The sequence below is a fragment of the Xenopus tropicalis genome, chromosome 5 (assembly GCF_000004195.4).
Source record: "Xenopus tropicalis strain Nigerian chromosome 5, UCB_Xtro_10.0, whole genome shotgun sequence".
Taxonomy (NCBI): domain Eukaryota; kingdom Metazoa; phylum Chordata; class Amphibia; order Anura; family Pipidae; genus Xenopus; species Xenopus tropicalis.
The window spans coordinates 125,652,260-125,668,142 of record NC_030681.2 but is presented as its reverse complement, the minus strand read 5'-3'; the positions used below and the strand labels follow the sequence as shown (position 1 = coordinate 125,668,142).

At 42.1% G+C, this 15,883-nt stretch overlaps 1 protein-coding gene across 4 annotated transcripts in view; it reads left to right on the top strand.

Moving 5' to 3' along the window:
- Positions 1–15,883, top strand: part of dgkd (diacylglycerol kinase delta) — a 45,851-nt gene that overhangs the window by 9,383 nt on the left and 20,585 nt on the right. For all 4 annotated transcript variants that reach the window (XM_004917864.4, XM_031902543.1, XM_031902542.1 and 1 more), the window contains exons 3-5: positions 6,420–6,500; positions 13,836–13,940; positions 14,460–14,592. In XM_004917864.4, the coding sequence (XP_004917921.1) occupies positions 6,420–6,500; positions 13,836–13,940; positions 14,460–14,592 (319 nt within the window). The remainder of the gene's footprint in view (positions 1–6,419; positions 6,501–13,835; positions 13,941–14,459; positions 14,593–15,883) is intronic.

Here is a 15,883-nt window from a genome sequence, read left to right as displayed (position 1 = left end):
ATGTGGGGGGTGGGTGGGGGGATGATCTGTTAAGACTGGTCAATTCCTTATCTGTGGTTTGCACATTATATAATTGATGGGCCTTAAAGTGATACTGACACCAAAAATGTTCTTTTAAATATATGAACCTAATTACAAACCTACCTATAGGTCATGTTGACTGTTTTATCCTAAAAGTCCTGTTTCTCTACATAAATCCTACTTAAGATCCTGAACCCAACTGTCTGGCAACCCGACTGTAGCTTCTCAATCTGTCAAAAGGACTACGTCATAAACTGGGAAGATTCAGCTTGCCGTTTGCTTCAAAGAGTTCCCCCTCCCTCACTCGCTCCTTGCATCACATTGTGTACTAGATAGCAGGCAGGCTTGACCTTTCCATTGCCTGCCTACTTCAAAGGGCTGTGCCCCTTCCCCCTCTGCTCTTCCCCCGAAGAATTAAATAGCAGGCCAGCTTAAGCTTTCCTGTGCCTGCCCCCCCCCCATTACACATAGACAATGGCGCTGAGCTTTGTCACACACCTGCTGAAAGCAGAAGGGGTGTTGCAGGTTTGTCATTGGGCATATTTATTCACTTTGGAGGCATTTAAATTAAAACCCGGAAGAGGGGAACAAACATGGCTGCTCCGTGGGTCTGTAATTCGTGCTACCATAATTATGAAGCGAAAAAAAGGTTTAAGCTAATGCCCCACGAGGCGTAGGGTGGATATTTTCGGCAAGCGTAAAAGCGTTTGCTGAAAATTCCGCCCTACACCTCCTACATGTGCCTGCACCCGAATGAATGAGATACGCTCGAGTGCAGCACATGTAGCCGATATACGAATGAAAACGCGAGATAATGCAAAGTCTCGCGTTTTCATGCGTATATTGGCTACATGTGCCTGCACCTGAGCGTATCTCATTCATTCGGGTACAGGCACATGTAGGAGGCGTAGGGCGAAAATATCCGCCCTACGCCTCATGTGGCATTAGCCTTAGTTTAGAAGGAACTAACAGCTGATACAAATTAAAACACAACAGCGGGTGTAAAAAAATTTTTTAATTGGCTGTCAGTATCACTTTAAATGTACATTGACTGTTCTAATCAGTGCAAGCAAGCAGATTAAATGCTGGCATGTGCAGGCACAACTAGAAGATTTTTTAGGGTTGTGACAGACGGGGAGATTATTTGCCGCGCAACAAATTTCCCTTGTTGGGGGCGACTAATCTTCCCGATATGCCATCCCACCGGTGAGAATGTAAATCACTGGTGGAATGGCATACGCAACGATTTGCCGAAGTTGCCTTGAGAGGAAACTTCGGTAATTTCTGCGCCGCGTATGCCTTCCCACTGGTGATTTACATTCTAGCCGGTGGGATGGCATATTGGGTAGATTAGTCGCCTGCGACAAGGGAGATTAGTCTCCCCATCTGTCACAGCCCTTAGGGTGAACCACATGGAGCTACTAGTAGCAGCTACTTTTTCATGGCAACGAAGTGCCAGAAAATGCCTGCACTGGGCCAACTCAATGCTTCTGTGTGCAAGCAAGAAAGAAGGTTGATACCTTGATAGGGGCTGATCCTCGCCTCTACCAAGATCAGCCCTGTGTGGAATCAGCCTTATACAGATGCTTCTCAGTGGGTTGCTGGTTGGTTTGTTTTTGCTTATTGGGCTCAGGAAGTAGAACATTTATTTTATTTTTACATTTTGCCCTGTTTAGTGTGAGAAATAACAGAAACAATATATATTTTTATTTATAATTAAAACAAGACAATTTGGTCAAGGGTGTGAAACCTTTTCCAAGAGGGTCACACCTCTTTCTGCCACACGGAGCGCATTTTGGGCCTGTGGATAAATGCAGGCAGAGAATCTGCCCCTATGCTTCAAAAAGCTTATTGATGCTTGAGCATGCAGTTAATCTTCTAAATCCACACCATTTGCTTGCCCCTGGGTCCAATGCAATAGCTCCAGGTGCAGCAAAACAATAAGCTTTCTGAAGTGTGAGGGTGGATTCTTGGTCTGGTAAACACAGGTGGAGAATTTGCCCCATGTGCCAAGAGCCTTAAAGGATGCTAAGTGGGTAATATATTAGGAAAAATCAGGCAGTCTAAAGGGCAGCATACTATATTTTCCTGTAAGTTCTTATAGGCTCTTTGCTTTCTTTATCTGTACTTTTCAATTGCTGAGTTGCTGTGTTTTTTGTACTTGTATGCATACATAGTGGATGTACAGATTTCTTTATTGGGTGTGTTGCAGAAAGTTTGACTAATCTCTCCAATCCTATTTTCTGGTGCATTGGTTATGCTTTTCTCAATTATTTGAATAGGGAGCAACTTCTGATGGGAGTGGTGTTTTGTGTTGGTGTCTGTACATTGATTTTTTAATAAGTAAGGATCTGTGTGTGCTTGCTAAGTGGCAGCTTAAACCTAAGCACAGCTTGACGTTTCAATTAAAATGTCAAGCTGTGCTGCATCTGATCACCCTTTAGGTTTTGGGTGCCCCACTACCTATATTTGCACTGACCTGTTAGATTTAACAATTTTAAGGGGATATTCTATTCGTAAATGGGTTTAGGAGGTGTTAAAAATGTGTATGCCTTTTCTTAATGTGTAAAATGATAGTTTTCGGAAATTTAAAAGATGCTTTGTTGAAACTAGTTACTTGTCTTTACTGTGCAGTTTTTTTTTTTTAGTTTTTTGTTTTAAAGAATCTGGACATACTTTGCAACAATTGAAATGAAAAAATCCTTTCAGAAATGATGTGTGATAATGCCAGCCCCATGAGTGCAATTATTCCTGCAGCTGCCACTTAGAATAGAATTCTGTAGGTAATATTAAGAACAGACAGTTACCCCCATAGCCATTTTTTCTCAGTCAAGTGGTACCTGCTGGACATATTGGGCTCTCGCATCTGCCCTAAGGGTAAAGCGGCGTACCCCAAGTTGAGGGTTGCAGTTACAAAGTTTAACATATGCCAGGCTAACTTTTGCCCGAACCATGGCTCTTTTAAGTGCCTCACTTGTGCCTCCAAGCAGTCCTCAGGCCCTAAATGGAGCAATACTCTAGGGTGCAATACAGAACTGCTAACGGGAGAAGCAGGCCCTCCATCTCCCCAAGAGGAACATGAAAGTCGCCCCCCCCCAGTACAATATTTTTTCAAGAGCCTGCTATGTCTGAAACATTCAGGCAGTGTCCTAACAGTTTGATAGGACACTAGACTAGGAGGTATGCCAAATGTTTTGAGTCCCTGGAGAGAGTCCTTTAGGCACTCAGTTGAACACCTAAGATATGCTGGTGTCTGGCAAGCCAGAGGATGGGCATATTCTTGTCATTTTGCAGAGGGTGCAAGTATATCCTCCCAGGATCCTGCAGAGGAAGTGGAATTATTGATAACAGCTGTAATCCAAACACTAAGGCCCCAAGGAGGGGGAGACAAGCTATTTTTAGACATCACAAGAAGGAAATCGGTTTCTCCCACTACAAGTAGTTAAGCCAGATTCTGCAAACAGAATTGAAGAAGCTAGATTTAAAGATATATTTGTCAAATACGTTTACTCAGTGTTTGCCTATTTTATGAAGTTTATGAAGAAGTGGTGGTCGCACCAGTGGTGAACACACCAGTTTCTAGACTTCCTAAAATAGCAACTATTCCGATGCAAGCCCTCTGTTGCCTGGGCAGTGGAGGAATTGAAGGTGATGGCAGTCTGTCATAGGCGGATTTTCAATAAGGCTTGGGGAGGCTAAGCCTCCCCAAACCTGCTTTGGCACCTTAAAACCTGGCTCCGTTTCTGCACTGCCCTGCAAATCTTCTCCGGGTTCTGCAGAAATCAACTGTGCTCTGATTGGATCTTTCTTCTTGTGGATTCTCCAATCCGAGCACAGCTTTCTTGACAGGCAGTAAAATTGACCAATCAAGGCGCAGATGCAGACAGGGATCGGGAGATTTTGCAAACTGGAGGCAGTGCAGCATTGAAGACTAAAATAAGAAGAATCTGCAGGCTGTAAACTTTACCCAAGAACCAACTTTGAACTTTTGCTACAGTTTTAATCCCACAGGTACTATACACAGGTACTATACTGTATATGTTCTAAAGACTGACCCACTAGCTGAAATCTATAATATCCCTATCCCCTACCCTAACAGATGGAGGGTAAGTTAACTTTTCCCCCTGACAAAGCTCATTGTGCTTTTATATATTTGTTATGGTTTTTTGCACTTTCTATTTTTCTTTTACTTTTGTCATTGTTTTTTTCATTTCTAGTTAGTTACAGTGGAGCCAATGTTGTGTATCCGTGCCAGTGTTATAGTGCCAGGACCTGAATATCTGCCATCAGTACCCACTGCTCCTCATGGCATATAATATGCTGGTTTTGTATATAAAGACTGCGTCTCACTGTATATAACGTGCCTGGGATGTCAGTACCTGCTGCCTCTCTCTCTATAAAGCTAACTTAGACACATCTGAAGGGGAGGTTCACTTTTAAGTTAACTTGTAGTATGTTATAGAATGGCCTATTCTTAACAACTTTGCAATTGGTCTTCCTAGTTAATTTTTTATAGTTTTTGAATAATTTGCCTTTCGCTTCTGCCTCTTTCCAGCTTTCAAATGAGGATCACTGACCAAAAAGTATTGCTCTGTGAGGCTACAGTTTTATTTTTCCATGCAGGCCCTTTAACTATTCATATTCCAATCTCTTGTTTAAACCACTACCTGGTGAATAAGACCCTAGCAACCAGATAGCTGCTGAAGTACCAAATGGAGAGCTGCTGAACAATAAGCTAAATAACCGAAAAACCATTAAAAACAAAAGAGGACCAATTGCAAATTGTCTCAGAATATCAATGTCTACCTTATATTAAAAGTTAATTTAAAGGTGAACTACCCCTTGAAGCTAACTGATCACAAACACAAATGTTTAGAGAACCCCTAACAGAAGTGCACGTATGAATACTTTTACATCCTAAGCATTTTAGGGTTAAAAAAAGCACCCCCACCCGCACTTTTGCACAGTATCCCTGGGAGTCAGTGGGAACAGCAAGAGGTAGTTGGGAAGTTAATTTTTTACACCAGCAGCGAATCCACTAAGTCTCACAATAGCTATAGGTCAGACTCTGTATGGCCCATCTTTAGCCTCCCCAAACAAAAAAGTCACCCTCCGCCTATGCAGTCTGTCATACAAGGTGCATTCACACAGGACCTCTCCATTGTAGATATGCCCAGTTTGGAAGCAAACACATGAGCACTTTCAATGGCAACCAGGTGCACCCTGTGGTGAGAGACTTAGATTCTTGGAGGACCGCCCACCAAAACTCAGACTGGGCAAGGAGGGCATTAATCAGAGAGGCAACACAGAGACTATAGGTAACCCTGAATGAGTTGCAGAGTTCCACAGCAGAGACTGGAGTATCTGTCCATAGGACCACAATAAACCATACACTTGATAGAGCTGGGCTATATGGAAGAGTGGCCAGAAAGAAGCCATTAATTAATGTTAAAAAAAACTTCAAAGTTGTAGGCATGTTCTGTAAATGAAATGGTGCAAACTCTCAAAACAATCTATTTTAATTCAGGTTGTAAGGCAACAAAACATGAAAATACTTTAGCAAAGCACTTGCATGGCATACAAGGCCTAAACAGAATCCATTCTGTAGGTCTTCCAGGATAGATTGTCTAACAGGTTGAAGTTGGCATCTCTTAAAAGAAGACTATACCTTCAGAATGAATACTTAAACCAACAAATAATGTATATCATAAGTCAGGGGTCCCCAACCGCCGGGCCGTGGGCGGCTTTCAAGTGGGCCACCTCTGTTCCTGCCCGCAGTAAAAATGCAGGCGACACAAAGCGGCGCACATATAAAGGCACAAAATAAAGCACTGTGCGTTCAAAGTTACGCGTTGCGCATGTAAAGACGCGCATAGAGACATATAGAAGGCATGCATGAACGTGCGAATGAACGCCGTGCGCATGCAACAACCCCCCGGTCCGTGGAAATAAATTTTGGCTTGCAACCGGTCCGTGGTGAAAAAAAGGTTGGGGACCCCTGTCATAAGTGACCAATTGAATAATATTGATATGTCTTACTATATACATAGAGAGAGAGAGAGAGAAAACACTGCATACACTGGGACTTAATATACAGAAATAAAGTGTTATTAGAAACAGTTCAACGTGTTAAGCACAAACAGTACTCTTCCTCAGGGACAAACTAACACGAAGAGCATTGGATTTATATATGTGTGTGTGTATATATATATATATATATATATATATGTGTGTGTGTGTGTGTGTATATCTTACTAAAGGTCTTCCCATTATCTCTGCACTCAATAACAGGTATCATTGTGTCATGGTGTTTAGCTCATGCTGATCGTTGTTGTTGTTTGTCACATTGCCCTGTCACCTAATTTTTACCATCTTTTTCTCCCCCCCCCCCCCCCCAGTCAATCATATTTGAAGAAGTTGATATAACTGATGCAAGTGTTGCTGAATCCAGTACCAAGAATCTTAATAACAGCTTCACCGTAAGTATCAAACTGCTTCCAATACTCCTGGCTGACAGAAGCCTCTGGCATACACTTATGCTTGGTGCTGTGATTTAGCAGGGTACAATTGTTTACATAAAGTAGGATTTTTCCTTTGTGGTATCTCTAATGTTCTAGGCGGCACAGTGGAGTCTCCACCAATAGATCTTCTCAAAGATGTATTTTAAAACGATTTTCTTGCTATATCTGCATAACACAAATTCCCTTTTGTATAAAATGCCATACTCGCTCAGCCTATGACACTGATGGGCCACTCGCCACCGTTTTATTTTTTCAAACATTTAATTTCTTATATATATATATATATATATATTTCCTACATATTTAGAACATTGATTTGCCTGAAAGACATCATTATGTAAGGCAACACATCTTATTACAATGAAGTAGGTTAGTATATGGGACCTGTGCTGTTTTTGGGGGATTGTTTGATTTTCACTTTATGGCTATAAGTCATAAATTTAGATTATCTATGCGCTGTAGAGAGGCATTTTGGATATATAATCTTAACTCCCTGGAATCACAAGGAGGTTTGGCGGTTCCTCTGTATTTTTGTTTATATTATGTATAATTTTGTTTCTATCTTGATTGTATATATTTTGTGTGATTTTTCTGATTTCATATATGTGGGAGGTAAGGGTTAATTTTATTAGGCAGTAATTGTGGTAGTTTGTGGGGTATATATAACCCAGTGTTTTTCAACCTTTTTTGGGCAAAGGCACACTTGTTTCATGAAAAAAATCACGAGGCACACCACCATTAGAAAATGTTAAAAAATTTAACTCTGTGCCCAGCAGCAGTGCCTCCCTAGTACACTGGTGCCCAGCAGCAGTGCCCCCCTAGTACATTGGTGCCAAGAGCAGTGCCCCCCTAGTACATTGGTGCCCAGCAGCAGTGCCCCCCTAGTACTTGGTGCCAAGAGCAGTGCCCCCCTAGTACACTGGTGCCCAGCAGCAGTGCCCCCCTAGTACACTGGTGCCCAGCAGCAGTGCCCCCCTAGTACACTGGTGCCCAGCAGCAGTGCCCCCCTAGTACACTGGTGCCCAGCAGCAGTGCCCCCCTAGTACATTGGTGCCAAGAGCAGTGCCCCCCTAGTACATTGGTGCCCAGCAGCAGTGCCCCCCAGTACATTGGTGCCAAGAGCCAGCCCCCCTAGTACATTGGTGCCCAGCAGCAGTGCCCCCATAAGTCAGTGTGCCCCGTGGCCCCCCCTAATACATTGGTGCCCAGCAGCATTTTACTCTTCGGCGGCTTCAGCAGCATCTTCCCCTCACGCACGCCGCCTCTGCACTTCTGCCTACACGCGACTGCACACAGGCGCTTTTATAACGTTGCGCCCCGTGCGTACTGACGTCACCCGTACACACGGGGCGCAACCAATGACAGGGCCCGGATTTTTTTTTTAAAGTAAAAATTGTGGCCCTGCCTACGGCACACCAGGCAACATCTCGTGCCGCGGAAGAGCGGTTGAAAAACGCTGATATAACCCCTCCTCCTTAAGGACTGTTACTGCTTCTGAGAAAGTGGCGGGATGCCACGAAACACGTAAAGCGTAGGTCCTTGTTGTACATGTGTCTTTTTAGATGACCTAATAAAGACTGTTTTTGATTTTTACTCCGTGGTGCTCTGCTATATATATTTCTACTTAGTGTAGAGTAGTGGCCTTTAGAAAGTTTCATTCAACTGAGTTGAATGTATGGATACGTATTGTATACAGTAACCATGGTATACAATTTATTATTTACAAAACAGTGCATGATAATATGGCCTTTGTAGTCTGCAACAAATTTCAAAGGAACAATTGTGTGATACACAAGTATGGAAACCTCTTTAGAAGGAGTAAGTTGAGTGATAGAAGGCCTTAAACTATGATTTCTTTAGCGTGAGCAGTTTGCTCCCATCCAAATGGGTTTCCTGGAGCAGCATAATGTATGGTTTCGCCCGCTTAATTACCTTAAATGCCGGGCCTCATTTCACCTGTTCACCTAGGCCCTGAACATTTCATGATAATAGTTTTAAGTCAGCCATACCTCACAGGTCTGTTAGAAACTTGGGGGAGTGTCCCGTGGAGGTGTGAAGCACTGCATAGCAAAGATTTTATTAATAGAGAAGGGGAAAAGGAGTAATAGGTATGTGGATAGAGAGGTGCTGGTTAATAGAAGGGCTACATGGTAGCAGTAGACATACTGTCCCACCCCACCTGCTCTTCCCCCATTGAGCAGGTCTTTGACCCATAACTAGTGAACATTTAAAAAAGTGGGGGGAACCGAGGTTCAGTCACTTAGGTCCTCTGTTCATTGCAGTAGTGAAAACTTGGTAGCTTGTGTCGTAATTCTATAAAATGTCGTATTTCTATAATGGCTCGTATCTATACTCCAATGATCCTCCACTAGGGATATATGATTCTTGCCCACAGTGAGTAAGTCACTCTTGGATTTAAATAAATACTTACTCAAATCGAGCCTGGCCCATAAGTTCCCCCTGGGCCTGACTTGAATCATTCAGATTCACAAAGGATATTAACCAGATGGCTTTATTAGAGGTATACATTAATACAGTATTACAATACAGAGTATTAAATAATAGCTCATACATCCTGAAAGCTCGTGAGGATGTGAGGGAACAAATTCAAGTAAAAAATGTTGCCATTTAACCATTTCTTCCTACATGGGCTGATCCCATGGCAGCCAATCATTAGCCTTGTTTTAGCATAACTGTGTCTCTCTGCCTATCTTTAGGAAAGGATTAAGTGTCTCACTGTCTCAGCACAATAGCCCAAAAAGGTATCTCTCTGGTAAAAGAAATCTTCTACATCAGTGCAGTGTCCTAAATGGTATTTGTGCAGTTGGTGTTTCTGAGACTATTTGTGACATTCTTAACCTTGCACTAGGGATACTTGTGACAGGAGACATCAGATGGATTCCTTGTTCTATGTAAACATTCTAAGGCCCAAGTACAGTAAATAGAATGATCTCTGGTCTTGATGTCTAAAATCGGCCTACAGTTGCAGTTCTGTGCCTGTGTCCTGTTCTAAATCTTTGTCTTTTGATAATAACTAAAATATATGTGTTTTGTAGCATAAATCTAAAACACCAATATCTACAGCTTGTAGAAAAGAGTCTTTTCCGGGAGTCCTGGGATGTTTTTGTTTTAGGCTATTAGGTAGGCATTGGCGTCTTGTGTGAGTCGCATCACTTTTCTCGGGGGTAGGTGAATCAGGATCTCCCAGGTGAGTGTTGAGGGTAAAGGGAACCACAACTTGCATAAATACAGATATGTGGAAATATTATGTTATTTCATGAGACCAGACCCTTATGTTCCTGTTAAAGTAATAACACTGCAAGAACACTGCAAGAAACTTCCCAAGGATGGTGGCAAGTTTACCGCAGGTACATCACCTAATCTTATTTGTTGTAAATGGTGATACCTACAGGTCTTCTTTTAGCACTAAGAGGACCTCAAAATGAATTCTAAGTGTTATTACTGTAGTTATAAACCTATGTTAAAGAAAAGTAACACTCAACAAGAGATGAGTACCACCGCTATTGTGTATGAACCCTATAAATCATCAAACTGAGCGTAAATATACGGTGTGTATGCCTCCTAAGGTTTCCTATGTACGAGTATACTTTGAGACTAGTGATGAGCGAATCTCTCCCGATTTGGTGAAAAATCTGCGAAATGCGTTTGTCGTGCGTGTCTTTTTTGCCTCCCCCATTTTGACGTTACCGCAGCTTTTTTGTTTTTTTTCACGAAGTTTTGCGAAAACCGGATATTCGCTCATCAATATTTGAGACTGCTTAAAGCCCGCGGGCTGAATCCGTCCCGCCTGGCTGTTTTATTTGGCCCTTGGTGAGTGTGCCTGACTGTCCAGCGTGATCCATTTCCATTTTCCTCACATAGTAACTACATAGTAACTAATACTAAGTATCTTGATAAAAAAAATTTGGCCCGCGACTACAGCCTGATTTTGACACCCCTGGCTTACAGAGTGAATATTTAGTATATATTCTTTCTGTTAGCACAGTGCTGTCCAACTTCTGTGGCACCGAGAGCCGGAATTTTTCCGGCCTCTGTGGTGGAGGGCCGATAATGGAAGCTAGTTTTGACCACTCCCCCTTTTAAAACCACACCCACTTGAAACCACACCCATGTTATCGCATGACCAGAGCCATATTAATGGTGGTAGTACAGCAAAAACCTGCAATACTCTGCTTTCCCTACCCTGCCTGTGTGTGCCATACTCTGCCTTCCCTACCCTGCCTGTGTGTGCCATACTCTGCCTGCCCTATGCTGCCTGTGTTTGCCATACTCTGCCTTCCCTACCCTGCCTGTGTGCGCCACACTCTGCCTGCCCCACCCTGCCTGTGTGCGCCACACTCTGCCTGCCCCACCCTGCCTGTGTGCCATACTCTGCCTTCCCTACCCTGCCTGTGTGTGCCATACTCTGCCTTCCCTACCCTGCCTGTGTGTATGGCACACACAGGCAGCATAGGGCAGGCAGAGTATGGCACACACAGGCAGCCTACAGTGACACAATGCTGCCACTGCTCCTACAGAGTGCACAATAACTATATATTAAAAAACTTTTTAATTGCAGTACCACCTCAGTATATGTTCTTTTTATAGTGGGCAGGGTTTATTTTTGGGTTTCTACTGCTCCTACAGTCTGTCTGAGGTGTGAACAGGTGAACAATGTGGGTGATTACAGCCTGAGCCTGAGGTGTGAACAATGCAGATGATGAACAATGTAGGGATTAAAAGGTGTGAACAACACGGGTGCTTACATTTTTAAACAATACAGGTTTACAGCCTGAATCTGAGGTATTAACCATGCAGGGGGCCAGTACTGATACCATTTAAATCTTACACAAAGGTAAGCCATCAAAGCAGCCAGACAGGTGGGGGGCCACACAGAGGGGGGTCGCGGGCAGCCAGTTGGACAGTACTGTGTGAGCATATATGTTTGTATAAATAAACTGTTTTGTGAAAGCCAGGCTGGTTTGAGCTTAGCTTTGCAGCACTATCATACCGCATTAAATGCATCCTGCCCAAACATTTGTGTTCATTAAATCTATCCGTTTAAACTTCAACATAAGCCTGAACTATGCAGAATCCAACGTCAGAGAACTGAAACCTCTTGGGGGGGGGGGGGGGGCTACATTAGATTGTATAATGTGGCAGTGTCCCTTAACAGTGCATTAGAAGGTAAATTAGGCAATATAAAATGTACTCCCTCCCCTGGCTGGAGGTCTTTGCACAAAAGGAGTGGTTTTATTGCCTTACATAACTATTTTATACCTCTTGCTATTGCTCAGAGAGCGTGTGGTTAGTAAGGCAATGTTTTACGGGTTGCGAGCAGGATGTGGGGTAATGGCCTGAGGGACACAAGATGCATAAGGTATAAATAATTTATATATTCGTAGAAACTTCTATACTTGTGGTGTTACGTGCAAGGCTATTGCAACAGTGATCCACTGTCAAATGAGCTTGCTAAACCCATTGACAGAACAGTCTTGCCGAGTTTCATCTACCAGCCAAAAAGCAGGGAAAGTATCACTTCACCTCTTGTATCGGTTATTGATTGCTTTATATGTTACTCTGTATGTCCAATGTATGAAACCCACTTATTGTACAGCGCTGCGGAATATGTTGGCGCTTTATAAATAAATGTTAATAATAATAACTGAAGGAACCTACAGTAAAGCAGGTTTGAAATTGTGCACAGCAACAATTTAAAGCAATAAGTTTAAATAAAGCTGCAAACAAATATTATTCACTTTCTGTTCTTAAATCATTTTGCATAATAATAGTTTGTGCAGAACTGTATATATGAGGAGCATGCTAATAGGGGGTATTCATAGGGTTTATATTTCCTCCTGTTTAGTAGAAGATTAAAACAAAGGTTCAAAATAAGACCCTTTGTATCCCTGAGGCAGTTATCGAAGTGGACATCTACATATCACTAAGGTTTGGGCAAGAAAGAAGATTTTTTTTTTCTCAACATTTAGCCCAATGTCACGTGTGCAGACTTGTAGCTGCTTACAAATTTGTTTCTAATGTGACTGTTTTTGCAAAAAAGCATAGTTTTGCCCATACAGGAAACCATTAGTTTAGATAGCCTGCAACCCTACTCATTTTCTCCGTTGATATTTATCCTTACATCCAAGAGACATTTGCAGTAAAGACTTGCAATGACCCCCCGAGGATCTGCCTAGGCTGCAGCTGCATTAAAAAAGTGTTTTGTTTTTTTTTGTTACTCTTATACTGCCAGTTTTTAGCCTATAACTGAATTGCTATCTGCTTGTATGGGGTCAGTGACTCCAGCAACCAAATAGGGAAAACAAAAAAAAAACAGATCAACAATTGAGTGTACACTTTTTTTTTTTCTACCTATATTTAATATCTGTCTTTTTAGGCCCTAGCAAATATTGGGGACTAAACATTGATTTTTCAAATTGTAACACTTCTCCGCAGCTTACAGACAGCATGTAGGAACTACATAACCCACAATGCATTGCCCTGTGATGTTCCTTTCCTTATTGACATTACATGTGTATGGAATTGTGGGTTTTGGGGGATGCAGGCTTGGGACAGTCAAATACTGTTACATTTTATTTGAGCCTCAAAGCAGTCAGCCAGATCAGCAGCAGAACAGGGAACTGATATGCATTGCAAAGTTGCTTGAAATTATGTTAGCTTTTCAAAAAGTTTAAATTGTGTTTAGATGGAATTCCCCTATAATGTTATGTTAAAAATTGCATTAAAACCAAAGCCACATTTGGCATACAGCCTGCTTCTCTCTTCCTGCGTTTTGTGGGCAGGCAGAAAGAAGCAGATCCACTCTCACCAAAAGCGCCATATAGTTGCACTTACAGGCACAGTGTTGGCCCGATTGCAGCTACACAGAGTGGCTATCAGCCCTGAAATACATGCTGTAAAATGCTTATCACCACAGCAAGTACCTGAGATTTGGCCAGGGCTCAATGGGTCATTTTGAAGCTTGGATCAAGGTGGTCCACAGGGCAGCTTTTTTAGGTGAGATCCATATTTCAGTTCAGGTTCTTTTACCACCCAGTTTTGCAGTTTCTGAAGAAAATATTTACAGACAAGCCTTTGTTTGTCGTTCCAGTGCCACCAAGAGCCCCAGAGGGCCCTTCCCTTGACAAACAAACATTTTCAAATGACAATCGTTTAATTATAACTCCACCTTTATGTCCCCTGTCACCTGTGGCTAACTTGGCCCTTCCTTTTTCTGTACATGGACCTCTCCCCCCTCCCCTCCCTCTGATCATGTGCTTCTCCTGATTCCAGGTATTTACCCCCTTTCGGAAACTGATCCTCAGTGCAGACAACAGAAAGGACATGGAGGAATGGATGGCAGCACTGAAGTCTGTGCAGAACCGTGAACTCTTTGAGGTACTTTCCTGTACTTGTCCCATTAGATCAAGGGCTACAACACCAAGCTAAACAATGGAATGTATTTTTTTATACTCCTGTCTCATTCTCTATAGCCCTGTGTCTTTGCCTTGGGTCTCAAGATGTTGCTGGGCTACAACACGACTAGTTTTACCTTTATAAAATGTTTGAGAATTTTGGGAGTTGTAGTCCAGCTGCATTTATTTACCTTATGTTAAGCAGGCAGAGCACTGCTGCTGCTTTTTATTGTACATATCTTTTTATGTTTTGAATCCATTTGCTGAATTATACTCACATATAAGCAGAGTTTTTTTTTAATTTTCCCACTAATCTGGGACATTTTGCTCAGTTCTGGGAAGGCGCATTGTCCCATAATCTGCAGTGATCTTACCTCTCCTTATCTGCATAACAATGAGAGAAGGCAGGACACCTCCAGGGACTAGACTGACCTGCTGATTTCAGCTTCCAGGTGCTTACGTGTGCACAGATCAACTGCATTCTTTTTTGTTTTTGTTTCAGTCAGCCCAGTACAGCATGGACCACTTCTCGGGAATGCATAACTGGTATGCTTGTTCCCACGCGCGACCCACTTACTGTAATGTATGCCGTGAAGCCCTTTCTGGGGTTACCTCTCATGGACTGTCATGTGAAGGTAAGGTACAAAGAAAATCTTCTTTTCTGGAGATCTTATATAACAAACACTTGCGTGCTCTACCAGCAACCTGTTGCTTTTTCCTCACATACCATATTCTGAACTAAAATGACATATTTTCTAAAAACAGATTGTGAAAGAGAGAGAGAGAGACAGAGTTAAGGAACTTGGTACAACAACCTTCCAGCCAAATTTCTTATGTTTGTCTTAGTCACATGCCCTGTCAGTGAGGTTTGGCCTCTTGTGTAGAAGTGTGTACTTTCCCCCTGGATAATTCTTAGGTAACCAGAGACTGTTCTAAACTGGCATTTAAAGAAAAAAATCTTAAAGGAACAATTCCATCTTTTGACTGTAGAATAGAGAAAGTTGGTGAGCCATTTGACCACCTGTTTATAATATATAAATAATTTTCAGTCTGAAGGCATGATCCTTTATTATATAATTGACTGAAACTCTAAACTAAGGCAACATTTCACGCATAATGTAAAAAATAGACTGGCAATACTTTCATTCTGTATTCTGGGAAAAAAAACATTTTCTTGTCTCATAAAAGATTTGAATCTACATTGTGAAAACAATGCCTGGTTTCTACAACAGCAGTCTCTCATTGTGCAGTGTTGCTTAGAGAAACTCTAGAAGGTGTCAGTTATTTGTGAAGGTGTGCCTCTTTTATTATTTTCCTTAAGTCATAAGCTTGTCCAGCATAACAGGATTTGTGCTCAAAAGACTGGTTCTTATTCAAATGCAGTAAAGGAATTAAAGGGATAGGTAACTTTTAAGATAAAGGAAACGAACATAGTTTCTTAATGCATTTTTACCTGTTTTTGCATTGTATTGAACACAAATGCAGACCATGCTGACTTCACCTTAGGCTGCTCTGCCTTTTGATAATTTAGAGGGACAGGGGAGTCCGTATAGCTCCCACCAAAGTTGTCAATACACACAAAAATCTGCTTATTTTGTGAGGGTGCCAGACAGGTGTATCTTTGCTGGATATTGGTTGTACAGGCTGTCATTTTGATCCACTATGCTCCCCACGCACTCTTGTGTGGCAGTGTTGTCATGGCACAAGTCACAGAAGTCATTAGATATTGGGGCAGATTTAGCAAAATGTGAGATTAGAGCTCACCCAGTGTCTGATACCTTGGGAGCATAATTAAAAAAAAAAATAAAAGCATAATTATCAATGGGTAAAGTTCACTATTTGATGAATGCACTTCTAATGAATAGAAAGTGGGTGAATTTTTCTGTGGGGAGCTTGATTCTCGCACTTTGATAAATAAGTTTCTTT